Raw genomic sequence first — 26,651 nt, 5'->3', positions numbered from 1 at the left:
GTGATATCAGCCTCCTCCAGCCCTTGAAGCTGCTCTCCCTCCTGACTGCTCCACAGTTCCTCCTGTTCCTCTTTAATGTGTGGGGGGGGCTCTGGCTCCTGCTGGTCCACACTGGAGCTACACTCCTGCTGCTCAGGGAGAACCTCTTCTTTAACCACCAACAGCTGCTCAACATCTGCAGGAAACAGAATCAAATACAGACAACTGTTTAGACAGTACTTGGAGCTAACAATTTCCACTGTTTAGTCAGTACTTTAAGCTACTATTTGAACTGTATACTCTGGATGGTATTGCCCTGCCTCCACAGCACTACTGGCAGAAACCTAGGAGTTATTTTTGATTCAATGCAACTGGAGGAAAACCTCCCCCTTAGGAAGAAACCTGGGACAGACCCAGGCTCTTGGTAGGAGGTGTCTGACGGGACAGACCCAGGCTCTGTCAGACACCTCCTACCAAGAGCCTGGGTCTGTCCCCGAGAGGGAGGTTTTCCTCACCACTGTCATACTGGAATTGTTGAGTCTTTCTAAGTTATAGTGTGAGAGACACTAGCCTCTCATTTGTTTAACTTTTTACCAGACAAAGTCGAGAAGGCCACAAAACCATGTCTCCTTCTGCCTCCTGGTGTAAACTGTTGTTTAGGCTAATATCGAGAACAGAGAGCAGAGGGGAAGGTGAGGATGGTTTGACTTTTCATGATGTCCTCTTTTCAACTATGGCCAGGCTAAAAGATAAAGTGAGAGGGGTGGCTTAAGAGAGGTTTTGACTATATGATGTGATGTTTAGATTTTAGTTTAGAAATGCTCATTCAGTTGTACTGTGTGTACCTGTGAATCTGTATTCTCATAATTTGCAAAATATAATAAATCCTCAAAGACCAGATTTTGGTTTAATTTTTAAACAGTCTTTATTTGTATTCATTTTTATCATTGATATTTACTAAACTCCGCTGCTGCAAGAAATTTACATCACAATAACTCTTGTTATGATTTGATACTATAAATAAAATTGAATTGAACTTAATGAATGCTAATAAAGAAGTATTTAGGCCTCATTGGTTCATTTTCTTTTTAAAGGTGACCGCTTTGAGCAGATTTGGACGGCTGTCTAAGATTACCAAACTGTTTTCAGTTCTTCCCGACTCCAATGCAGATGCAGAGAGAGTGTCACTACCTGATGTGAGTCGAGTGCAGATGAGTGAGTTGCACATGCGTCACTTTGTGACAATGATGCGACGACATCTACACGCTAGATTAGAGGCTGAAGTAGCCTCCAAGAACCTGCTAACGAGAGACTTCTGTAATGTCAATACAATAAAAATGGACCTACAAAACCTATGTTTATACTGCTGGCTACAAGTTAGCAATCAAACACAACAAAGGCTGTCACTGGAATGACGTTTTGAGCTAACGTTAGCCATCAAACAATCATAGATAGCTACAACAGTTCTGAAATGATTTCCATCTTCTGTCATCCATTATGACGGTGAAGATGGCTGGCATCGAGCCACAGTGCTTCAAGTGGGAGCCCCCCACCCCCATCCGTCATCAAAGCATCAAAATGTGCAACAAACACGATACACTTTTCATAAGCAGACACACAGACTACACAGAATAATAATAATAATAATACTCAAATATTTCCATTCGTCCACAATGTCCCACCACCCTAACTGCACCCTTCTACCATTTCTACTACACACATTCAAGATGCAAACATATTTGTTTCCTAACTGTTTGGATCATGATGCAGTAGGTTAAGTGTTATTTTAATGCTGCCTGCATCATTTTGTTGGGTTGCAGCAGCCAGGTGATACACAAGCAAAGATAAATAGACATAATGAGCACAAAGCTCCAACCCACACACACACAGACACGCGCACACACACGCACACACACACACACACACACACACACACAAAACTTGAGAACCCTGCCTACAGCATTTTTGAAACGCTGTTTAGTTACCGTAAAGCTGAGAGGTCAGTATAAAAAGAGAGAGAACAGAGAGACCCGAAAATCACCGTCACCAAACACACCAGACTCCATGTAAATAATCAGGACTTTTAGCGTGTATAGAGCCAGCATATCTCCACCAGACTCCATGTAAATAATCAGGACTTTTAGTGTGTATAGAGCCAGCATATCTCCACCAGACTCCATGTAAATAATCAGGACTTTTAGCGTGTATAGAGCCAGCATACTTCCACATGTAAATGGGTGAATTAAGGGTTAATTTCAACCAAACCAGAGTGGTGATTGTTGGAACAGTGGAAAGATGAACCAAGACTGCTTTTGATAGTTTTATTGTGTTTCTGTCCACATTGAATGCAGTGTGTTTTACGATGATAAAAGTACTGATTATTTACATGGAGTCTGGTGGGTTTGGCGAAGGCCAGTTAAAGAGCGAAGATTACAATAGATCTTATCAACAAATGCTTATTTCCATACGTCCTATCGTCATATCGTTGCTGAGAGAAGAGATCCCAGGAAGGAGAGAAAGATCAACTGAAGGTTTAATGACCAAACCTGCTCTGTGTAGCCGAAGCTGAGGGTTGTAAACAGCGTCCAGTAGCTCCCGTTGTCGCTCGTTCTCCTCTTTTGAACGACAAAGTTCCTCCTCGTACTCTGCTATCGTTCTTTCAAACAGCCCAAATATCTCTTCAGCAGCCGCAGTTAGTCGCTGCTCCACCAACGCTCTCAGCATCTGGACTTTACACATTTTACCTCTTTCTCAACACAACAAAGATACTCTGCTAACACTCCTTTCTGCTAGACGCCATCTTGTTCAAAGTGTGAAGTTAGCTGCAGTGAAGACTACAGCTTCCGGTGCAGATTAGTTGCTGAGCTTCAAAATAAAAGTCCGGAAGTGTTTTAGGCTGCTTTACAACAACACAGCAACATAAATGATTAAAATACACGTTTGAAGAAAGACAAATATCTTATTGCATTTTCACAGCCCTGAGAAAACTTTTAAATATCATGGTAGTTAGTTTCCCTATTCCTTTAAAGGGTCTTTTTAAATTTTTTTTAATCTTGACTCTATTTACCCAAATGTAAAAAGATTGTTGTTCCCAAAGTTAAAATGGCATAAACAATAACACAAAGAATTAGTTACATATTTACAAAGGTAACACCAGTGTTGGATTGTAACAGCTTTAGTTACTAGTTTTGCATGAATTACTTTTACTTTTAATATTTAAACTACATTTTTCTGATGATTTATGTACTTTTAATGAAGTAACATTTTCAATGCAGGACTTATTGCAGTGTAGTACTTTTTTACCACGGTTCACCACTAGGCTGTGCTGCGTTTTGCTGCTTGTTTCGGTCACTTTGGATGAATTTTCATCACGTGGCGATGCCTCACAGTAAACACATCTCTGTGTCTTCCTGTACGTTAGAAGACGCAGAATTGTGTTCATTTTACAGATTCTCTATGATGACCATGCAAATGGTTGATTTTTATTTATTTTTTTTAAATAAGGGCATGTTCAATGCAAGTTCTTTATTCACTTAGTGTTCTTTTGGGCTTAACTTTGGCGCTTTGTAGAGCGATTTTAATTCATTTTTTAATTTAAATTAATTCGTCTGAATTTTGAGAATCCATCAAACAATTTGGTTTTTAGAGCTTTATTCTAGGGTAAGTGTTTTTACACTGGCAATCTTTTAAACAAAAAGTGCTTTTTCACCGTCGCGTTTTGGTGAGTTAATTCATGTTTTTATTTGATAGTTTATTGTCATATACAATTATACTAATCTGTCAAACTTCAACTACTTTGACCCACCCATGTTCCCACTGTTTTCAAGTATTCTTACTACTTTTTCTTTGACATTTCAGACATTAATCCAGTTTAGCTTTTCAGCTTTCAGCATTCACACACATTTTCTGCAGGAAATCCATTTACTATTTTCAGTTTCATGCAGCCAAATTAACTGGATTCCAGTTACATGAAAGTTTATTTTAGAATCCCTCTAAGCAGAACAGAAACTATTCTCAACTCCAGTCCATTATCCTCAGATTTGAAAATTGGAACCTGCTAGAAGATTTTGGTTCAGTAGTCACACTCATTTTCAGCAGGCAATACATCTTGATTAATGTTTTTAATTTATTATCATGTGTACTGTGCACATGATAATTGCTGCAATCACAAAGAAGCCGCCGTTGGCGGTTAAAGTCTCCGATCTCAGGCTCACTTCAACAACGCTTTTGCAAAAATATAAAAGCTCACACAGGGTTTTCTGTACAGGGTATAGTCTTGTCTTCCCACTCACTAGTCACTGGCCTAACCCTTTTTATTTTAGAAAATTTACACACAGTAGTGCTGTGCCCGTTTAAAATGGGCTGATTGCTTGGCCTGTGGTGTTGCTGCTTGTAGAATTTATCAAAACCAAAGTGTACCCCAAAATGACTTACAGAAGGACCCTGAACCACTTAATATGCAACTCCACTGTATAGCCTACTATCTACTGACTTAGTGTAGGCTACGTATACATCAGAGGAAGACATAGGCGCCGATACCAGCACCTGCTGAGCACCCACGTGTGCCAGACTGCCAGTAGGCTACATTTATTTAAAATTAAGGACAACATCAATTTCAACATAAATCGGTGCCTATGGAGGAAGACATTGTGCTTCTATATTTACCTGACAGAGAACATTGCAGAATCAGAATGTAAACACAAAATCTCACAATTAAAATGTGGAGTAAACAGACATTAGCGTCATGGACTCATGGCAGTGTGCTACCCACCCTGCCCGTTATAAGAGCTAATCAGCACATATCTGCGTTCATCAACCACCAGAACCGGAGTGTGTGTGTGTGTGTGTGTGTGTGTGTGTGTGTGTAATTAACCCGACCCAGGGTGAGTCTGATGAAATCTGATGTAGGCTATCTGCCCGGTTCAGCTCTGAGATTGTCTTGCATTGCACAGCACTCTGAAATTAGGCTACGACATGTTCTGCCAGCTCACAGCAATTTTAATACAATATCAGGAAAAGAGTCAGAGGTGCTGATGTGCAGGTTACCGTCCCCCCAAACAGGGACACACACAGATACGTCTCGCTTTATCACGCTGTCTGCAGTTGTTGTAGCTGGTTATGCTTTCCATGTGTGGGATTCTGAGACGTCCTTAAATTCGGGAATTGTCGTTTGTTTATTCAAAGTCAAACACATTTTAGCTGCCAAAGCTCCTCTGTCTCTCTCTCTCTCTCTCTCGGTCTCGGTCTCGGTCTCGGTCTCTCTCTCTCTCTCTCTGTCTCGGTCTCGGTCTCGGTCTCTCTCTCTCTCTGTCTCGGTCTCGGTCTCGGTCTCTCTCTGTCTCGGTCTCGGTCTCTCTCTCTCTCTCTCTCTCTCTCTCTCTCTCTCTCTCTCTCTGTCTCTCTCTCTGTCTCTCTCTCTGTCTCTCTCTCTGTCTCTCTCTCTGTCTCTCTCTCTGTCTCTGTCTTTGTCTCTCTCTCTGTCTGTCTCTCTCTCTGTCTCGGTCTCGGTCTCGGTCTCTCTCTCTCTCTCTCTCTGTCTCGGTCTCGGTCTCTCTCTGTCTCGGTCTCGGTCTCGGTCTCTCTCTCTCTCTCTGTCTCTCTCTCTCTCTCTCTCTGTCTCTCTCTCTGTCTGTCTCTCTCTCTCTGTCTCTCTCTCTCTCTGTCTCTCTCTCTGTCTTTGTCTCTGTCTCTGTCTCTCTCTCTCTCCACACTCAGTGAGCAGAGGGGGAGTGGCAAGCGGCTAAAGCCCATGTGTGCTTCTTTTACCTATATATTTAACAATATCTTTTGCATTTCTAACCCTCGTGCCCATAGCAAGACACCTGTCAAGTTTGAAATCCATCGGACTAACGGGTCGAGAGATATGCACTTAACACCCAGACAGACGGACAGGCAGACAGACGTTCCTGAAATTATAGATAGAAGATATACACAAACAATACACAATATACAACACAAAATAACTAACAGTAGAAAAAGGTCAAGATATCAAAGCTCAACTTGACTTGAAAGCCAATGAATAGTAGAGGGTCTTAAGCAAGGACTTGAATGTTTCAGCAGTCCGGGCTGTTCTTATATGAATAGGTAGACTATTCCAGAGGTTTGGAGAAGCCAATGAAAAGGCTCGGTCACCTCTGACTTTTAACCTGGACCTGGGAACATCGAGGAGCATCTGATTGGAAGACCTCAGTGCTTTGACAGGTGTGTGGACATGTAAAAGCTCTGATAAATAAGAAGGTGACAACCCATTTAAGATCTTGAAAACAATTAACACAATTTTAAATTCAATCCTGAAACAAACAGGAAGCCAGTGGAGCGTGGCCAAAACCGGTGTAATGTGGTCAGCTACCACCACAAATGGAATCTACTTCTGTGGGAAAAACTGACACTCCTCTCCATCAGCTTCTGTCTCAATATGACCAACACATTTATGTGTTTTGACATGAGAACGCCGGGCAAATCTTTTATTACAAACACTGCAGCTGAATCTTTTCTCTCCTGTGTGGACTACCATGTGTGACCGTAAACTTCCTCTCTGTGTAAAAGATTTATTACAGACTGAGCAGCTGAAAGGTTTCTCTCCTGTGTGGACTACCATGTGTTTCTGTAAACTTCCTCTCTGTGTAAAAGATTTCTTACAAACTGAGCAGCTGAAAGGTTTCTCTCCTGTGTGAGTTCTCATGTGTTTCTTCAGGGTTCCACGTTCAGAGAAAGCTTTACCACACTCAGAGCAGCTGAAAGGTTTTTCTCCTGTGTGGATTATCATGTGTCTCTCCAGATCTGTCTTGAGGCCAAATACTTTCACACAATCAGAGCAGCTAAAATGTTTTCCTCCTGTGTGAGTTATCATGTGTCTGTTCAGATTTGACTTGCAGTTAAATATTCTCCCACACTCCGAACAGCTGAATCGTTTCTTGTCTCTTGAATCATGTTTCAGAGAGTTTAAAGCTGACTGAGGTTCTCTGGTCTCCTTCCAATCAGCACTGTAGCCAGTCTCAGGACCAGAAGAGTCTCCAGTCTGGTCTTCAGTCCCTGGTTGTAAAAGTGGATGTGAGTTCCTGGCTGGTTCTGGTCCTCCACAGTCCTCTCCATCAGCTTCTGTTTCCATGTGTTGAGTTTGTCTCTGATGAAGCTGTGAGTACTGAGCTTCCTCTTCATCATCTTCACTCTTCACAGGGACAGGAGTTAATGGGAACTTGGTGATATCAGCCTCCTCCAGCCCTTGAAGCTGCTCTCCCTCCTGACTGCTCCACAGTTCCTCCTGTTCCTCTTTAATGTGTGGGGGGGGCTCTGGCTCCTGCTGGTCCACACTGGAGCTACACTCCTGCTGCTCAGGGGGAACCTCTTCTTTAACCACCAACAGCTGCTCAACATCTGCAGGAAACAGAATCAAATACAGACAACTGTTTAGTCACTACTTGGAGCTAACTATTTCAACTGTTTAGTCAGTACTTTAAGCTACTATTTCAACTGTATACTCTGGATCGTATTGCCCTGCCTCCACAGCACTACTGGCAGAAACCTAGGAGTTATTTTTGATTCAATGCAACTGGAGGAAAACCTCCCCCTCAGGAAGAAACCTGGGACAGACCCAGGCTCTGTCAGACACCTCCTACCAAGAGTCTGGGTCTGTCCCATCAGACACCTCCTACCAAGAGCCTGGGTCTGTCCCGTCAGACACCTCCTACCAAGAGTCTGGGTCTGTCCCATCAGACATCTCCTACCAAGAGCCTGGGTCTGTCCCATCAGACACCACCTACCAAGAGCCTGGGTCTGTCCCGTCAGACACCACCTACCAAGAGCCTGGGTCTGTCCCATCAGACATCTCCTACCAAGAGCCTGGGTCTGTCCCATCAGACATCTCCTACCAAGAGTCTGGGTCTGTCCCATCAGACACCTCCTACCAAGAGTCTGGGTCTGTCCCATCAGACACCTCCTACCAAGAGCCTGGGTCTGTCCCATCAGACATCTCCTACCAAGAGCCTGGGTCTGTCCCATCAGACACCTCCTACCAAGAGTCTGGGTCTGTCCCATCAGACACCTCCTACCAAGAGCCTGGGTCTGACCCGTCAGACACCTCCTACCAAGAGCCTGGGTCTGTCCCGTCAGACACCTCCTACCAAGAGCCTGGGTCTGTCCCGTCAGACACCACCTACCAAGAGCCTGGGTCTGTCCCATCAGACACCTCCTACCAAGAGCCTGGGTCTGACCCGTCAGACACCTCCTACCAAGAGCCTGGGTCTGTCCCGTCAGACACCACCTACCAAGAGCCTGGGTCTGTCCTGTCAGACACCACCTACCAAGAGCCTGGGTCTGTCCCATCAGACATCTCCTACCAAGAGCCTGGGTCTGTCCCATCAGACATCTCCTACCAAGAGTCTGGGTCTGTCCCATCAGACATCTCCTACCAAGAGCCTGGGTCTGTCCCATCAGACATCTCCTACCAAGAGCCTGGGTCCGTCCCATCAGACACCTCCTACCAAGAGCCTGGGTCCGTCCTGTCAGACACCTCCTACCAAGAGCCTGGGTCTGTCCCATCAGACATCTCCTACCAAGAGTCTGGGTCTGTCCCATCAGACACCTCCTACCAAGAGCCTGGGTCTGTCCCCGAGAGGGAGGTTTTCCTCACCACTGTCACACTGGATGCTTGCTCTTGGGAGAATTACTGGAATTGTTGAGTCTTTCTAAGTTATAGTGTGTGGTCTAGACCTACTCTATATGTAAAGTGTCTCGAGATAACTCTTGTTATGAATTGATACTATAAATAAAATTGAATTGAACTTAATGAATGCTAATAAAGAAGTATTTAGGCCTCATTGGTTCATTTTCTTTTTAAAGGTGACCGCTTTGAGCAGATTTGGACGGCTGTCTAAGATTACCAAACTGTTTTCAGTTCTTCCCGACTCCAATGCAGATGCAGAGAGAGTGTCACTACCTGATGTGAGTCGAGTGCAGATGAGTGAGTTGCACATGCGTCACTTTGTGACAATGATGCGACGACATCTACACGCTAGATTAGAGGCTGAAGTAGCCTCCAAGAACCTGCTAACGAGAGACTTCTGTAATGTCAATACAATAAAAATGGACCTACAAAACCTATGTTTATACTGCTGGCTACAAGTTAGCAATCAAACACAACAAAGGCTGTCACTGGAATGACGTTTTGAGCTAACGTTAGCCATCAAACAATCATAGATAGCTACAACAGTTTTGAAATTATTTCCATCTTCTGTCATCCATTATGACGGTGAAGATGGCTGGCATCGAGCCACAGTGCTTCAAGTGGGAGCCCCCCACCCCCACCCCTGTCATCAAAGCATCAAAATGTGCAACAAACACGATACACTTTTCATAAGCAGACACACAGACTACACAGACTACACAGAATAATAATAATAATAATAATAATAATAATACTCAAATATTTCCATTCGTCCACAATGTCCCACCACCCTAACTGCACCCTTCTACCATTTCTACTACACACATTCAAGATGCAAACATATTTGTTTCCTAACTGTTTGGATCATGATGCAGTAGGTTAAGTGTTATTTTAATGCTGCCTGCATCATTTTGTTGGGTTGCAGCAGCCAGGTGATACACAAGCAAAGATAAATAGACATAATGAGCACAAAGCTCCAACCCACACACACGCACACACACACACACACACACACACACATACAAAACTTGAGAACCCTGCCTACAGCATTTCTTAAACGCCGTTTAGTTACCGTAAAGCTGAGAATAGAGCCGCTCTGCTGCGCAGATGTCAGGTGAATTAAGGGTTAATTTCAACCAAACCAGAGTGGTGATTGTTGGAACAGTGGAAAGATGAACCAAGACGGCTTTTGGTAGTTTTATTGTGTTTCTGTCCACTTTGAATGCAGTGTGTTTTACGATGATAAAAGTCCTGATTATTTACATGGAGTCTGGTGGGTTTGGCGAAGGCCAGTTAAAGAGCGAAGATTACAATAGATCTTATGAACAAATGCTTATTTCCATACGTCCTATCGTCATATCGTTGCTGAGAGAAGAGATCCCAGGAAGGAGAGAAAGATCAACTGAAGGTTTAATGACCAAACCTGCTCTGTGTAGCCGAAGCTGAGGGTTGTAAACAGCGTCCAGTAGCTCCCGTTGTCGCTCGTTCTCCTCTTTTGAACGACAAAGTTCCTCCTCGTACTCTGCTATCGTTCTTTCAAACAGCCCAAATATCTCTTCAGCAGCCGCAGTTAGTCGCTGCTCCACCAACGCTCTCAGCATCTGGACTTTACACATTTTACCTCTTTCTCAACACAACAAAGACGCTCTGCTAACACTCCTTTCTGCTAGACGCCATCTTGTTCAAAGTGTGAAGTTAGCCGCAGTGAAGACTACAGCTTCCGGTGCGGATTAGTTGCTGAGCTTCAAAATAAAAGTCCGGAAGTGTTTTAGGCTTCTTTAGAAAACACAGCAAGATAAATGATTAAAATACACGTTTGAAGAAAGACAAATATTTTATTGCATTTTCACAGCCCTGAGAAAACTTTTAAATTATGGTAGTTAGTTTCCTATTCCTTTAAAGGGTCTTTTTATTTATTTTTTTAAATCTAGACTCTATTTACCCAAATGTAAAAAGATTGTTGTTCCCAAAGTTATCATGGCATAAACATTCACACAAAGAATTAGTTACATATTTACAAAGGTAACACCAGTGTTGGATTGTAACAGCTTTAGTTATGAGTTTTGCATGGATTACTTTTACTTTTAATATTCAAACTACACTTTCCTGCTAATACTTTTGTACTTTTAATGAAGTAACATTTTCAATGCAGGACTTATTGCAGTGTAGTATTAGTAATTTTTTTGCAGTAAAGGATCTGAATACTTTCACCACGGTTCACCACTAGGCTGTGCTGTGTTTTGCTGCTTGTCTCGGTCAGTTTTGATGAATTTTCATCACGTGGCGATGCCTCACAGTAAACACATCTCTGTGTCTTCCTGTACGTTAGAAGACACATACTTGTATTAATTTTACAGCTTCCTGATGATGATCATAAAAATGGTTGATTTTTTAAATTTTAAATTTGTTTTTTAAAACAATTTGGTTTTTAGAGCTTTATTCTAGGGTAAGTGTTTTTACACTGGCAATCTTTTAAACAAAAAGTGCTTTTTCGGTTTTGGTGTTAGGAGAGTTAATGTTCATGTTTTTATTTGATAGTTTATTGTCATAAAAAATTATACTAATCTGTCAAACTTCAACTACTTTGACCCACCCATGTTCCCACTGTTTTCAAGTATTCTTACTACTTCACCTCCTTCTTTTACATTTCAGACATCAATCCAGTTTAGCTTTTCATCTTTCAGCAATCACACACATTTTCTGCAGGAAATCCATTTTCTATTTTCAGTTACTTTCATGCAGCCAAATTAACTGGATTCAAGTTACATGAAAGTTCATTTTAGAATCCCTCTAAGCAGAACAGAAACTATTCTCATAGAAATATGGAGCTATTGTTCTCAACTCCAGTCCATTATCCTCAGATTTGTCAATTGGAACCTGATAGAAGATTTGGTTCAGCATTCACACTCATTTTCAGCAGGTAATACATCTTGATTAATGTTATTAATTTATTATCATGTGCACAGCAATCACAAAGAAGCCGTCGTTGGCGTTTATAGTCTCCGATCTCAGGCTCACTTCAACAATGCTTTTGCAAAAATATAAAAGCTCACACAGGGTTTTCTGTACAGGGTATAGTCTTGTCTTTCCATGGCATCAAGAAAATGCCTAGTCACTGGCCTAACCCTTTTTTATTTGCAAATTTACAAACATGTTATACAGTGTTCGAACAATTGTTTTTATATATATTTATATATATATATATACTGTATAGAGAGAGAGAGAGAGAGAGAGAGAGAGAGAGAGTATTATAGCCTTACCTAATGATACAAAAATAATGCTCAAGAAGAAAGGCACTTCAATACATAAATAGAGAAAAAAAGAATACAATACAAATACAAGGTGAAGTGGAATATAGGCTATATAATCATATTTCCTTGAAAAAAGTATTGGTTGTACATCAGCTATATGAATACCTTTCTTATTAATAATTTGGATAGACTCAAAAAAAATTCAGAAATTCAATTCTGAAGTGAGTAAAAGCTGGCCGAGATTGAGAAAATTTCGATTTATGAATATAAAATTTCCCCTGGAGAATTAATAGCTTGACAATCCTATGTATTGTTTTGTTTTTGTTATCATAATTAAGAATAACATATTTTGCTTCCAATTTAATTAAGTGCTTTTTTTGAATATTGAAATAGTTTTAAAAAATATTCCAGAACTCCACAGAATAGATGTATAATAGTTTCTTCTTCAATTTTACAAAATTCACATTTATTGTCCAGAGCCACAAAATCTTGAAACAAATTTGTTAGTAGGATAAATATTGTGCAGTATTTTAAAATGTAATTCTTGCAGTTTATTGGGGATAACAAATTGTACGGTAGAAGCCATGTTGATTCCCAGTGAATTTTAGAATACAAAGAGTTCCAAACAAATTTCCCCCGTAGATTGAGTTTACTTTTGCTGTAGAAGTAATTCTATGTTTATTGGTACATTTATGACTTTAAATATTTATTCCATCAACAAAGAAGGTCAGATCCAACTCTTGTCTCTCAGAGTGACATTTCATTAGTTGAAGAATTTCACTAGGTATAGCATTTATTACATTTATTTTTCCAAATGAAATTAATTGAAATATTATTTGTTTCTTTACAGAGTTATTGATGGATAAACAGAGATTGGGTAAGGTAAATAAATCTAGAGATACCGTCCGCTTTACTCAGAACAACTCTACCTAACATGGACCGATCTCTCTGAAGCCATATATTGAATATATTTTTTGTTTTTTGGGCTTTAAATTCTTTTGTCTTTCTTTTAGATTTTTAGAGATATGGATTCCAAGGTATTTAATACTTTTTTATCACTGGTTTATGACACATAAGAGTTTCTGGTCTCTCTAGTCTCTTTCCAATCAGCACCATCGTCAGTCTGGTCTTCAGTCTCTGGTTGTAAAAGTGGATCCGAGTTCCTGGCTGGTTCTGGTCCTCCAGAGTCAGTGTTTCCCATAAATTGATATATTTGTGGCAGCTCGTCCATACAATCAATGTTGACCACCACATACTGCCATATTCTCTCTCTCTCTCACACAAACACAACAGAACCTACTCCTCCATGCAGACTAATTATTGCCATTGATTATTCTACACACTCCAATACAGTAACGTAGGTGGCAGTATGAGCCTTAAACTTGGTTTGCGATCCGCTAATCAACACAGAGAAGAAGAAGACATCGACCGACATTGATCTTTTTCCCCGCAGAGAAGACGGCTAGAGTCAATCCGAAGTTTAATGGTTAGTATTGAAGTAATTAAGTTATTACCAGTATTTATTCAGGGTTTATACTGCATAGAGAAAGTTTTGGCACCCCTTAAAGAGGTTTTAGCCAGCGCCAGAGGAATATCACGAAGCACCAAAACGTCTGATTTTCAGCTGCCAGCGTTTGCTGAGTCAGACTGTAGCGATCTCTCCAGCTGACCACGCTGCTCTGGGTACCGGCAGCACAGCGAGATACCGCCGAGTGGAGATCTCTGTCCACCAGAGCTCCGACTACTGTCGCCACGCCATGCTTATTACCTGATGTGAGCCATTTGGAAGCAGCCGACGCATGAAGGTCAAAGTTGTGAGTGCTTTAGTGGCACTAACCTGACTCCCTGAATATGCTGCAGAGACATCATCTGCTCTCCCCCCCCCTCTCTGCTGAGGCCCGGTCACGTAACAGCAGCAGCTAAACTGTATTTCACACTATGATGGTAACATTTGCAACAATCTGCGGTTCACATGCATGCCGAACTGTAGGGGCGATCTGTAACACAATATATTCATCAGTATTTCAAAATATAAAATATTACACTTCATAATGTTTTGTATTCATAACACTATTGTATTATTGTACAAATTAGCTACAACAGTAATAGCAGTTACCTTATGTAAGTCACTCCTACATTTTTCAACTGAAGAGCAAAACGTGCTCCTTGGGAATAATATACGGTTATGCCCTGTTCATACTAATCTAATGAACTGGACTTTGTTGTCAGAAGCGAAAGCCCCCTTCTCTTACTGCAGAGGTGTCAAACTTAGTTTCACTAAGGGCCACACTGGAAACTCAGAATCACATCAAGGGCCGGACATGTTTAGTTTATTCACATGCTTTTATTTCATCGAAAAAATCTTTTACTGGATTATTGTGCGTCTCATATAGCCTTCTCACTTACAGTTCGGTCCACATAAAGCCGCAAAAAAGTAACTTAGCCAACAAAGAAAAAAAGCGACAAAAAATGTTGATAATAAGAAACAAAACCATTGGAAAAAAACGCCAGAAAAGGCCCCAAAAACGTCCGAAAAAGTGGCAAAACATTGAAAAAACTACAAAAATGTATTATGAACCTAAAGTGATACTTGAATATGACACATGCCTTACTGCATTACACCATTACATTTAGAAATTTGAATTGTTAACTGCAGAATTTTGTATAAAAATAACTGTAGTACAATTAATATAAGAAGTCTGCACCTCTTCTGCCCCCCACCCCGGGTCAGCTACCACCACAAATGGAATCTAATTCTGTGGGAAAAACTGACAGTCCTCTCCATCAGTTTCTGTCTCCATCGGACCAACACATTTATGTCTTTTGACATCAGAATGCCAGACAAATCTTTTGTTACAAACACCACAGCTGAATCTTTTCTCTCCTGTGTGGACTGCCATGTGTGACCGTAAATATCCTCTCTGAGTAAAAGATTTATTACAGACTGAGCAGCTGAAAGGTTTCTCTCCTGTGTGGACTACCATGTGTCTCTGTAAACTTCCTCTCTCTGTAAAAGATTTCTTACAAACTGAGCAGCTGAAAGGCTTCTCTCCTGTGTGGACTGCCATGTGTGACCGTAAACCTCCTCTCTCTGTAAAAGATTTCTTACACTCAGAGCAGCTGAAAGGTTTCTCCCCTGTGTGAGTTCTCATGTGTCTCTCCAGATCTGTCTTGAGGCCAAATATTTTTTCACAATCAGAGCAGCTAAACTGTTTTCCTCCTGTGTGAGTCATCATGTGTCTGTTCAGATGTCGCCTATCAACAAATCTTTTCCCACACACAGAGCAGCTAAAAGGCTTTTCCCCTGTGTGAGTCATCATGTGTCTCTTCAGATCTTCCTTTTGGCTAAATCTTTTCCCACACTCAGAGCAGTTAAAAGGTTTTTCTCCTGTGTGAGTCATCATGTGTCTGTTCAGATGTGACTTGAAGCCAAATCTTCTCCCACACTCCGAGCAGCTGAATGGTTTCTTACATGTTGAATCATGTTTCAGAGAGTTTAAAGCTGACTGAGGTTCTCTGGTCTCCTTCCAATCAGCACTGTCATCAGTCTCAGGATCAGAAGAGTCTCCAGTCTGGTCTTCAGTCTCTGGTTGTAAAAGTGGATGTGAGTTCCTGGCTGGTTCTGGTCCTCCACAGTCCTCTCCATCAGCTTCTGTTTCCATGTGTTGAGTTTGTCTCTGATGAAGCTGTGAGGACTGAGCTTCCTCTTCATCATCTTCACTCTTCACAGGGACAGGAGTGAATGGGAACTTGGTGATATCAGCCTCCTCCAGCCCTTGAAGCTGCTCTCCCTCCTGACTGCTCCACAGTTCCTCCTGTTCCTCTTTAATGTGTGGGGGGGGCTCTGGCTCCTGCTGGTCCACACTGGAGCTACACTCCTGCTGGTCCACACTGGAGCTACACTCCTGCTGCTCAGGGGGAACCTCTTCTTTAACCACCGACAGCTGCTGCACATCTGCACGAAACAGAATCAAATACAAACATTTGTTTAGTCAGTACTTGGAGCTAGAGTTCGACCGATTCATCGGTTCTGCCGATTAATCGGCACCGATAGTTGATTGGTGGAACTATCGTTATCGGCAAAAATCCATACCGATGCTGGAGCGGCTGAGAAGCGCACGCTGTCATTCATTACCCAGTACACAGAGCTGAGAAGGCTCTGCTGGCATCATGCATTACAATAGCTCCTCTAGAGGCAAAATAAAAACACGATCATTCTTTACTGTGATAGCTCATCAGTACGACCACAAGATAACACTATTTTGTCGGCTTATGCGGTAGTCAACGATGAGAGTAAATGTCTTGAAGCTTTTAGATTACCTGTAAGGTCAGCACAGGCTGCAGAGTTAATTGCTTTAACACGAGCTTGTGTGTTGGCTGAGAATAAACGGGTTACAATATATACCGATAGTAAATATGCATTTTCAGCCGCTCATGATTTTAGTAAGATATGGGAAAATAGGGGATTTGTTGCTACAGGAGGCAAACCGATACAGCATGCTGACTTGATCAAGGAATTGTTAGCTGCAATGATGTTACCCCTAGAGATAGCTATTGCAAAATGTTAGGGTCATGCAAGGGATGGATCAAGGGTTGCGATGGGTAATAATTTTGCTGATGAGTGCGCAAAGAAAGCTGTGGGGGATTCAGTGTTTCCACCCTGGTTGAAAGAGATAGGAACATATACACAAGTCACAGATCCACCCTTTACTAAAACTGATTTATTGGACTTTCAGAAACAAGCATTGGATACTGAGATTAAAGGATGGAAGCAGAAAGGATGCATTCAAGATGAGGAAGGTTTATGGAAATCTGTGGATGGCAGAATTGCATTGCCAAAAGTTTCATTTGACGCAGTGTTAAAATTTGTTCATGGAATTACTCATATAGGCACAGAGGGAATTATCAAGTATATTTCGAAGATTTTCTTTGCAGTAGGTGTGGAAAACAATGCAAGGGAATTTGTAAGAAGATGTCTTATATGCGCTAGGTGTAATCCGGATCTCAGAGCTCCAAAACATGAACATTTAGTTCCACCTTAAGGTCCATTTCAATATTTGCAAATTGATTATACACATATAAAAAGATTCAAAGGATATGTATATCTTCTAATCATTGTAGATAGATTTTCCAAATGGCCTGAAGCATTTCCGACGAGGAAGGAAGATGCACAAACAAAGTTGTTAAATGTTTGATGGAACATAGTATTCCACGGTTCGGTGTGCCATGTCAAATTGATTCAGACAATGGACCAGCATTTACAGCTAGAGTCACCAAATTGTTGTCTGCGGCATTAGGGATAAAGTGGGCATTTCATATCCCATATCATCCGTAGAGTTCAGGACAGGTTGAGCGGACCAATAGGACCATTAAGGATAAATTGACTAAATTACAGATGTCAAAAACAATGAATTGGGTCGAAGCATTACCTTTGATTTTAATGTCAATGAGAGCGATGCCTAATAAAACAACTGGTCTTTCGCCTCATGAGATTTTAATGGCCAGACCATTTGCGTTAGGTGCGTTATGGACAAAGAGTCCGTGGTAAGTCTAACAGGATAACAAGAAGTTCAACAAGAATATGTCAAGAACTTATACAATTTTGTTTCTGAGTTTTCCAAACAGGTAATTGACAGACTCCCGGAGCCAGGAGAGGACACAACTCATCCATTCCAGCCAGGAGACTACGTCCTAGTAAGGAGTCTCAAGCCAACGGCAGGGGAGCCGCGATACGGACCACCTACGCAGGTGTTAAGGACCAACCGCAATGGATCCACGCAAGTAGGGTCATGAAAGTTTGTTCAGTTTGAATAAAGCTGCATTTGATTTATAATCATCGGACAACATCTTTTCTGAGTCATCACCCGATATCAGGGGGTACACACTACTTTGTCACATACAGGTGCCATTTTGTCCATCTTACAGCATATAGCTCCGTTTTAATTCATAGACTATAGGTCATTTGTTCCATTGATCGAATTTCTTCTACAATGTCCAGCCAGTGGCTCAGTCCAGGTGGGTCAGATCTCAGCCAACTTCTTGTAATGGCCTTCTTAGCCGCAAGAGAAAGGATCTTAAACAGGTATAGGTCTCCTTTACCTATTACATCGTCTGGTATCAGTCCTAGATATACATACAAGGGGGCTCGTTAGGAATATTATATCCAAATATTTCACCCATGGCTCTCAGAACCCACTCCCAAAATAACTGTATTATTATACATGACCAAAATATATGAGAGTTGTTGGCATTCAGTTACCCACATTGTCTCCAACAGCATTTTTGTTGACCTAATTGTTTATTTTTAATTTTTGGTTTAATAAAAAAACATAAATTTCTCGAACCAAACTACCTTCATCTTTTAGAGCTTGTTGATGTATGTTGGGTCTTTAATATACACTGTATTTCTTCCCTGTTGCTTCAATAAACCTTTGTACAGTTTAGGGACAAATCTTGAAGGAGTTTGCTTATACGCACCTGTCAGCACCTCAATCACATCATTCCCTTCCAATGAGATATCCTTCTTAATTTCTGTCTCGTAAAAGTGTCTTAATTGAAGATACCTGTATAAATCTCCATTTTTCAATTCAAAATCATTTTTAAGTTGTCTAAATGATTTAAAATGGTACTTATCTACAAGTTTACATAAAGCTGGTATTCCTTTGTCTCTCCAATTTCAAAAGGTCTTGTCAAACATTCCAGGGGCCTCATTTATATAACCTGGTACGCAAGAAAAAGTTGCGTGAAGCAGGGTGAAATTTGTCGTCGCAACATTCCTCGCAGTAGTCGGGATTTATAAAGAATTTCCATGCGTAAAAATTTTCCCAGTTTTCCGCAACCTTTTGACCACACGTGTGATCGTGCGTAATGCTCCCGAGGTTTTGTAGACTGCGTTTTAGTGAACTCCGATGGTTTGCCCGTTTTCAGAACCTAACCCAGTTTTTGTTTTCCTGAACCCAACAATCCCGTTCTTGCTAAACCGACCCCTCGCAGGTCGTGGTGCCCGGCGAGGGGCTGCCAGCAACGGGGAGAGGCAGGGGATCCTCCCACACCGAGCAGCGCTGCTCTCCCCTGCCTCTCCCCGGGAAATGCGTTGTTTGTTTGATGTGTATCTGTGTGTGTGTGTGTGTGTGTGTCTATGTGTCTGATTGTAGGTGTCTGTGTGTGGGAATGTTGTCTTTCTGCACCTGCTATTCCCACACAAAGTTACCAAATTGTTACATTTCAAGCACTTTCACCCGTTTTGCACCAAAATCTTGTTTCTATTTTTTACCTTTTTAATAATTGAATTTCCTTGTTCTCTCACAAAAGACGAAAATGATCATATGATCATAAATGTGATCTCACAGGGGTAAATGGCAAATATGAACCATAAATGATGTATGTATCATTGGTAATTGACCTAAATCTGTTACATTACATTATTAAGTTTGTGTAACAAAAATATGAACACTAAGGGTTAAGGCCTCCAAACAGGATTTAGTTTGGATGTTCTACCTCTGCTATGAGCACATCAATCTCAAAATCACTGAATCGGGTTTTTTTTCCCCATTTTTCCGTTTCGTGATTGGTAAGGGCTCCTTTCAAGGCTGGAATATTCATTGATTGATTAACATGGACCTTATTAGGACAAATATGGGACGAGCTTGGGAGGAGCGTGAGGCTCGTGCAGGACTGCATAAGGTAACGCACGTCCGTATTTATAAGGAGAAGAGTGCGTACCGGTGTGCACCGCACATGCATACGAAAATTCTGACTTTTTTGCGCAGAAAATCTTTCAGAATAGAACATTTTATAAATGAGGCCCCTGCTCTGAACCTGGAGGTGTAAGAAGGCCAAATCAACAGCTTACAGTCTCATGTTAACTTGTATTTTTTAACCACATCATACCATATTTCAAATGTTTCTCTCATAATCGAGTTTTCACCCTTAAGATCCATATGTTCTTTTCCACTTAACCTTGACTGTGGAGGGGCCAGACCCAGGCCCATCTTAATCTCTTTCCATCTGGCTTGATAGATCAATTAGCACCAATAGACTATGTATCTTAATTGTGCAGCATAGAAGTACTCTCTAAAGTTTGGCAAAGCAAATCCTCCATTTTCTTTGTCCGGCTCAGGGGTCGGCAACCTTTTTGATATGAAGTGCCCTTTTCAAAATTTCTTGTTTATTAGTGTGCCATGTCAACATTAAGTTTAATTATGACATCACATCAAAATGTAATATCCAGGGAATCTGTAATTTTATTCCATAGCAACATTTGATAAAATGTATTTCTCATAATCAGGACCTTGTAATTATTATTATTGTATATTATTATTATGATTATGGAAACATGGTTTTAGTATGCAGCATCCTGATTGGTGGAAAATAGGCTGACAAAAATATCACTGTCAAAGAGCCTGAAGGAAAAGCCCAGCTTTAATGATGAATGGACTGATAAGCAGGTCCTGTATGCCTCATTGTCAATGAAACGATGCTGTGGCAAAATAATAATAACACAACCAGCATCATTATCAAGAATGAAGAACACAACATAATATTAAGTAGCCACATGTATTTGTTTTGGTCTTATAATGCATCCATATTTACCGCTCCAGCGGAGAGGATGGTTTCTTCAGACAGCTTAAGTTTATACAAATTTGTCAAAATTTTCAAGATTCCTGCAAACTAAGGTTTACAGACTACAAACCGACAGCTTTTGTTTTAGCTCGTTTTGTAAAAATGTGCTATTTGCAGAGTAGAGCTGTGTTTGCTTAAAACAGCGCGGTGGACAAGAGTGGACTGAGCTTCCTCTTCAGCTGACGCATGAAGGTCAAAGTTGTGAGTGCTTTAGTGACACTAACCTGACTCCCTGAATATGCTGCAGAGACATCATCTCCCCCTCGGCTGAGGCCCGGTCACGTAACAGCAGCAGCTAAACTGTATTTCACACTATGATGGTAACATTTGCAACAATCTGCGATTCACATGCCTGCCGAACTGTTATTCTACATTAGGGCTTTGACTTTTGCCCAAATATCATATTCAAAGTTTGTTTGTTTATTAATATTAATATTCAAATATATTCAATTAGTTATTAATACCATTTTGACCATTAAATGCCTTCAGTTTATTTTTAAAATTAAAAGTCAGACCCTGGATTAAACACAAACAGTATGCTTTCCACAGGAAGTTCGGAGCTTTCACCGTAGCCTACAGATGTGCTCAAATTTGTTGGTACCCCTCCACAAAAAAATTAAGAATGCACAATTTTCTCTGAAATAACTTGAAACTGACAAAAGTAATTGGCATCCACCATTGTTTATTACATATTTAATAGAACTCAGACTTTGCTTTTGATTTTTTATTCAACATAATATTGTAAATAAGAAAACAAATGAAAATGGCATGGACAAAAATGATGGGACCGCTAACCTAATATTTTGTTGCACAACCTTTAGAGGCAATCACTGCAATCAAAGGTTTTCTATAGCTCTCAATGAGACTTCTACACCTGTTAACAGGTAGTCTGGCCCACTCTTCCTGAGCAAACTGCTCCAGGTTCAGGTTTGATGGGTGCCTTCTCCAGACTGCAAGTTTCAGCTCTTTCCATAGATGTTCGATAGGATTCAGATCAGGACTCACAGAAGGCCACTTCAGAATAGTCCAATGTTTTGTTCTTATCCATTCTTGGGTGCTTTTAGCTGTGTGTTTTGGGTCATTATCCTGTTGGAGGACCCATGAGCTGCGACTGAGACCAAGCTTTCTGACACTGGGCAGTACATTTCGCTCCAGAATGCCTTGATAGTCTTGAGATTTCATTGTGCCCTGCACAGATTCAAGGCACCCTGTGCCAGGCGCAGCAAAGCAGCCCCAAATCACAACCGAGCCTCCTCCATGTTTCACTGTAGGTATGGTGTTCTTTTCTTCGTCTGTGAACATAGAGCTGATGTGACTTGCCAAAAACCTCCGGTTTTGACTCATCTGTCCAAAGGACATTCTCCCAGAAGGATTGTGACTTGTCAATATGCATTTTAGCAAATTCCAGTCTGGCTTTTTTTATGTTTTTCTTTCAAAAGTGGAGTCCTTCCATGGAGCGCACTTTCGCTCAAAAAGCAACGGATGGTGCGATCAGAAACTGACGTACCTTCACCTTGGAGTTCAGCTTGCATCTCTTTGGCAGTTATGCTTGGTTCTTTTTTCTTACCATTCGCACGATCCTTCTGTTCAATCTGGGGTCGATTTCATCACTTCTCAGGAGGAATGAAGCATTATTTCAATGAGCTGTAAGGGTACCAACAAATTTGAGCACGTCTGTACGTAAGTGGTCTGATGTTTATACTCGTGGTTGCTGGTGTGTGCGTCAAGCCTGTGTGTGTGTGTTGCCAACTTAGCGACTTTTCAAACCCCCTTAGTGACTTTTTTTTCACAAAAGCGACAAGCGACAAATATGACGACTTTCTGTAGAAGAAAAACAAGATTTGCCAGTATTGTCCAGCGAGCATGCGAGGGATTTCTCTCCTGTGGCCACCGAAACAGTCTCCTCTCTCTTCTGTTGTGTGACTGAGGAGCAGTCACACCCCCCCCCTCCCAAAACGCATTTGCAAAAAATAATGCCCATAACAGGTTCAAATATTAAGGGCTGGCTAATATTCGTTCGAATATCATTATATTTTTTTATATTCGAATGATATTCTTGTGTTTCCATGTGTTGAGTTTGTCTTTGATGAAGCTGTGAGGACTGACCTTCCTCTTCATCATCTTCACTCTTCACAGGGACAGGAGTGAATGGGAACTTGGTGATATCAGCCTCCTCCAGCCCTTCAAGCTGCTCTCCCTCCTGACTGATAAACAGTTCCTCCTGTTCCTCTTTAATGTGTGGGGGGGGCTCTGGCTCCTGCTGGTCCACACTGGAGCTACACTCCTGCTGCTCAGGGGGAACCTCTTCTTTAACCACCAACAGCTGCTCAACATCTGCAGGAAACAAAATCAAATACAGACAACTGTTTAGTCAGTACTTTAAGCTACTATTTCAACTGTATAATCTGGATGATATTGCCCTGGCCTCCACAGCACTACTGGCAGAAACCTAGGAGTTATTTTTTATTCAATACAATTTTATTTATAGTATTAATTCATAACAAGGGTTATCTCAAGACACTTTACAGATAGAGTAGGTCTAGATTAGGGCTGAGCGATATGGAGAAAAATCAAATATCACGATATTTTTGACCAAATACCTCGATATCAATACCGCAACGATATTGTAGCGTTGACTAATGGGGCTTTCACAAAATATTTACCCAATGAGATTTTTGATAAATAACCATCAGTAATGTGGATATAATGACAAAGTGGGTAAAGGCAAATCATATAACAGTTCCAACAGTCTGGTAAGTTCAGAAAATTACATCACTTTACGGTAATACAGCCTTTAAAACCAGGAAAAGACACTTATGCCATATTACGATATCCAAAATCTAAGACGATATGTAGTCTCATATCACGATATTGATATATTGCCCAGCTCTTTTCCTCGCCACTGTCGCACTGAATGCTTGCTCTTGGGGGAATTATTGGAATTGTTGGGTCTTTGTAAATTATAGTGTATTGTCTAGACCTACTGTATCTGTAAAGTGATTCGAGATATCTCTTGTTATGAATTGATACTATAAATAAACTGAAATTGAACTTAATGAATGCAAATAAAGAAGTATTTAGGCCTCATTGGTTCATTTTCTTTTTAAAGGTGACTTGTTTGAGCAGATTTGGACGGCTGTCTAAGATTACCAAACTGTTTTCAGTTCTTCCCGACTCCAATGCAGATGCAGAGAGAGTGTCACTACCTGATGTGAGTCGAGTGCAGATGAGTGAGTTGCACATGCGTCACTTTGTGACAATGATGCGACGACATCTACACGCTAGATTAGAGGCTGAAGTAGCCTCCAAGAACCTGCTAACGAGAGACTTCTGTAATGTCAATACAATAAAAATGGACCTACATAGCCAAGTTCGTACTGCTGGCTACAAGTTAGCAATCAAACACAACAAAGGCTGTCACTGGAATGGCGTTTTGAGCTAACGTTAGCCATCAAACAATCATAGATAGCTACAACAGTTTTGAAATTATTTCCATCTTCTGTCATCCATTATGACGGTGAAGATGGCTGGCATCGAGCCACAGTGCTTCAAGTGGGAGCCCCCCACCCCCACCCCTGTCATCAAAGCATCAAAATGTGCAACAAACACAACACAATACACTTTTCATAAGCAGACACACAAACTATAATAATAATACTCAAATATTTCCGTTTGTCCACAATGTCCCACCACCCTAACTGCACCCTTCTACCATTTCTACTACACACATTCAAGATGCAAACATATTTGTTTCCTCTAACTGTTTGGAGCATGATGCAGTAGGTTAAGTGTTATTTTAATGCTGCCTGCATCATTTTTTGGGGTTGCAGCAGCCAGGTGATAAATAGACATAATGAGCACAAAGCTCCAACCCACACACAGACATGCAGAGATCTGCAATCCTGTGTACATTGAGCACGGCTGTTAAGTGGGCTTATTGGATAAGGGGGGTGGATCCTCTCCTAACGCATGTGATCTCACTCCAAGGTTTTGATAAAACTTGAGAACCCTTCCTACAGCATTTCTTAAACGCTGTTTAGTTACCGTAAAGCTGAGAATAGAGCAGCTCTGCTGCGCAGATGTCAGTATAAACAGAGAGAGAACAGAGAGAGAGAGAGGAAGAAGTAAAGGGACCAAACCTGCTCTGTGTAACCGAAGCTGACGGATTTATATTCAATAAGAACCTCTGTTTATCTAGAAAACAGCCCCGAAATCACCATCACAAAACACACCAGACTCCATGTAAATAATCAGGACTTTTAGCGTGTATAGAGCCAGCATATTTCCACATGGAAATCGGTGAATTAAGGGTTTATTTCAACCAAACCAGAGTGGTGATTGTTGGAACAGTGGAAAGATGAACCAAGACGGCTTTTGATAGTTTTATTGTGTTTCTGTCCACTTTGAATGCAGTGTGTTTTACGATGATAAAAGTCCTGATTATTTACATGGAGTCTGGTGAAGTTTGGCGAAGGCCAGTTAAAGAGCGAAGATTACAATAGATCTTATGAACAAATGCTTATTTCCATACGTCCTATCGTCATATCGTTGCTGAGAGAAGAGATCCCAGGAAGGAGAGAAAGATCAACTGAAGGTTTAATGACCAAACCTGCTCTGTGTAGCCGAAGCTGAGGGTTGTAAACAGCGTCCAGTAGCTCCCGTTGTCGCTCGTTCTCCTCTTTTGAACGACAAAGTTCCTCCTCGTACTCTGCTATCGTTCTTTCAAACAGCCCAAATATCTCTTCAGCAGCCGCAGTTAGTCGCTGCTCCACCAACGCTCTCAGCATCTGGACTTTACACATTTTACCTCTTTCTCAGCACAACAAAGATACTCTGCTAACACTCCTTTCTGCTAGACGCCATCTTGTTCAAAGTGTCAAGTCAGCCGCAGTGAAGACTACAGCTTCCGATGCAGATTAGTTGCTGAGCTTCAAAATAAAAGTCCGGGAGTGTTCCAGTTGCTGAGCTTCAAAATAAAAGTCCGGAAGATCGCAAGATAGATAGAAGATAGATAAACACGTTTGAAGAAAGACAAATATTTTATTGCATTTTCACAGCTCTGAGAAAACTTTTAAATATTATGGTAGTTAGTTTCCTTATTCCTTCAAAGAGTCTTTTTGATTATCTGGACTATATTTACCCAAATGTACATAGATTGTTATTCCCATCATTACAGGTTGAAAAAAAAAAACAGAAGTTATTATTTATGTTTCAAACAGAAGATGAAAGTCTCTGAGTGTGAATCTAATCAGTCCCTCCAGGATTTTGCGCCCTTTTTTTGAGAAAAGTTGTGATTTTTGTTGTTGTATAGTTCCTTAAAAATAAAAATTAAACTTGTTTTGGGGAGAATAAAAAAACTCTGGGCTGAGATTTACTTGTAACCAATAAGGCTCAGGATGCTACAAATGTTTGTATAATATGAAAATGGCTGGTGGATGTAAGAAAAAATAATAATTTATTAAATTAATCAAATTTGAACATTTCTGTCAGTGGCTTGTTGATCTTTACATTGTTAGTTAATTTCCTATCCTGGCCTGGGACTCACATTCATACAGTTTGATAAAGTACTGATTGGACTTTAACTTATCATTAAACTTACAATAAAGTAGCTGTCCTTAAATTAGGTCATCGTGTCGGTCTCATCTCCGGTTTTTACTGCATCCACCGTGTGTGTGTGTGTCTGTGTTGTGTTAGTGTGTTTGTGTTTCTGTGTGTGTGTGTGTGTTGTGTGTGTGTTGTTGTGTGTGTGTGTGTCTGTGTGTGTGTCTGTATGTGTTGTGTTAGTGTGTTTGTGTTTCTGTGTGTGTGTGTGTGTGTCTGTGTTGTGTGTGTGTGTGTTGTGTCTGTGTATGTTGTGTGTGTGTGTGTGTGTCTGTATGTGTTGTGTTAGTGTGTTTGTGTTTCTGTGTGTGTGTGTGTGTGTCTGTGTGTGTGTGTGTGTGTGTGTGTGTGTGTGTGTGTGTGTGTGTGTGTGTGTGTGTCTGTCTGTGTTGTGTTAGTGTGTTTGTGTTTCTGTGTGTGTGTTGTGTGTGTGTGTGTGTTGTGTCTGTGTTGTATGTGTGTGTGTTTGTCTGTGTTATGTTAGTGGGTTTGTGTTTCTGTGTGTGTGTGTCTGTGTTGTGTGTGTTGTGTGTGTG

General features: G+C 41.0%; 1 protein-coding gene across 1 annotated transcript in view; it reads right to left on the bottom strand.

Annotated features, from left to right (window-relative positions):
• Positions 1–14,395: 14,395 nt before the first annotated feature.
• LOC114567668 (gastrula zinc finger protein XlCGF71.1-like) overlaps positions 14,396–26,651 on the bottom strand; it is a 20,532-nt gene continuing 8,276 nt past the window's right edge. Inside the window, exon 2 of the mRNA XM_028596777.1 lies at positions 14,396–15,376. Within this exon, the coding sequence (XP_028452578.1) occupies positions 14,643–15,296 (654 nt within the window). The 5' untranslated portion in view covers positions 15,297–15,376 and the 3' untranslated portion in view covers positions 14,396–14,642. The remainder of the gene's footprint in view (positions 15,377–26,651) is intronic.

The sequence above is a fragment of the Perca flavescens genome, chromosome 14 (genome assembly GCF_004354835.1).
Source record: "Perca flavescens isolate YP-PL-M2 chromosome 14, PFLA_1.0, whole genome shotgun sequence".
Taxonomy (NCBI): Eukaryota; Metazoa; Chordata; class Actinopteri; order Perciformes; family Percidae; genus Perca; species Perca flavescens.
Note: the sequence above shows the minus strand (reverse complement) of the source record. Positions and strands in the feature narration are given on the sequence as shown.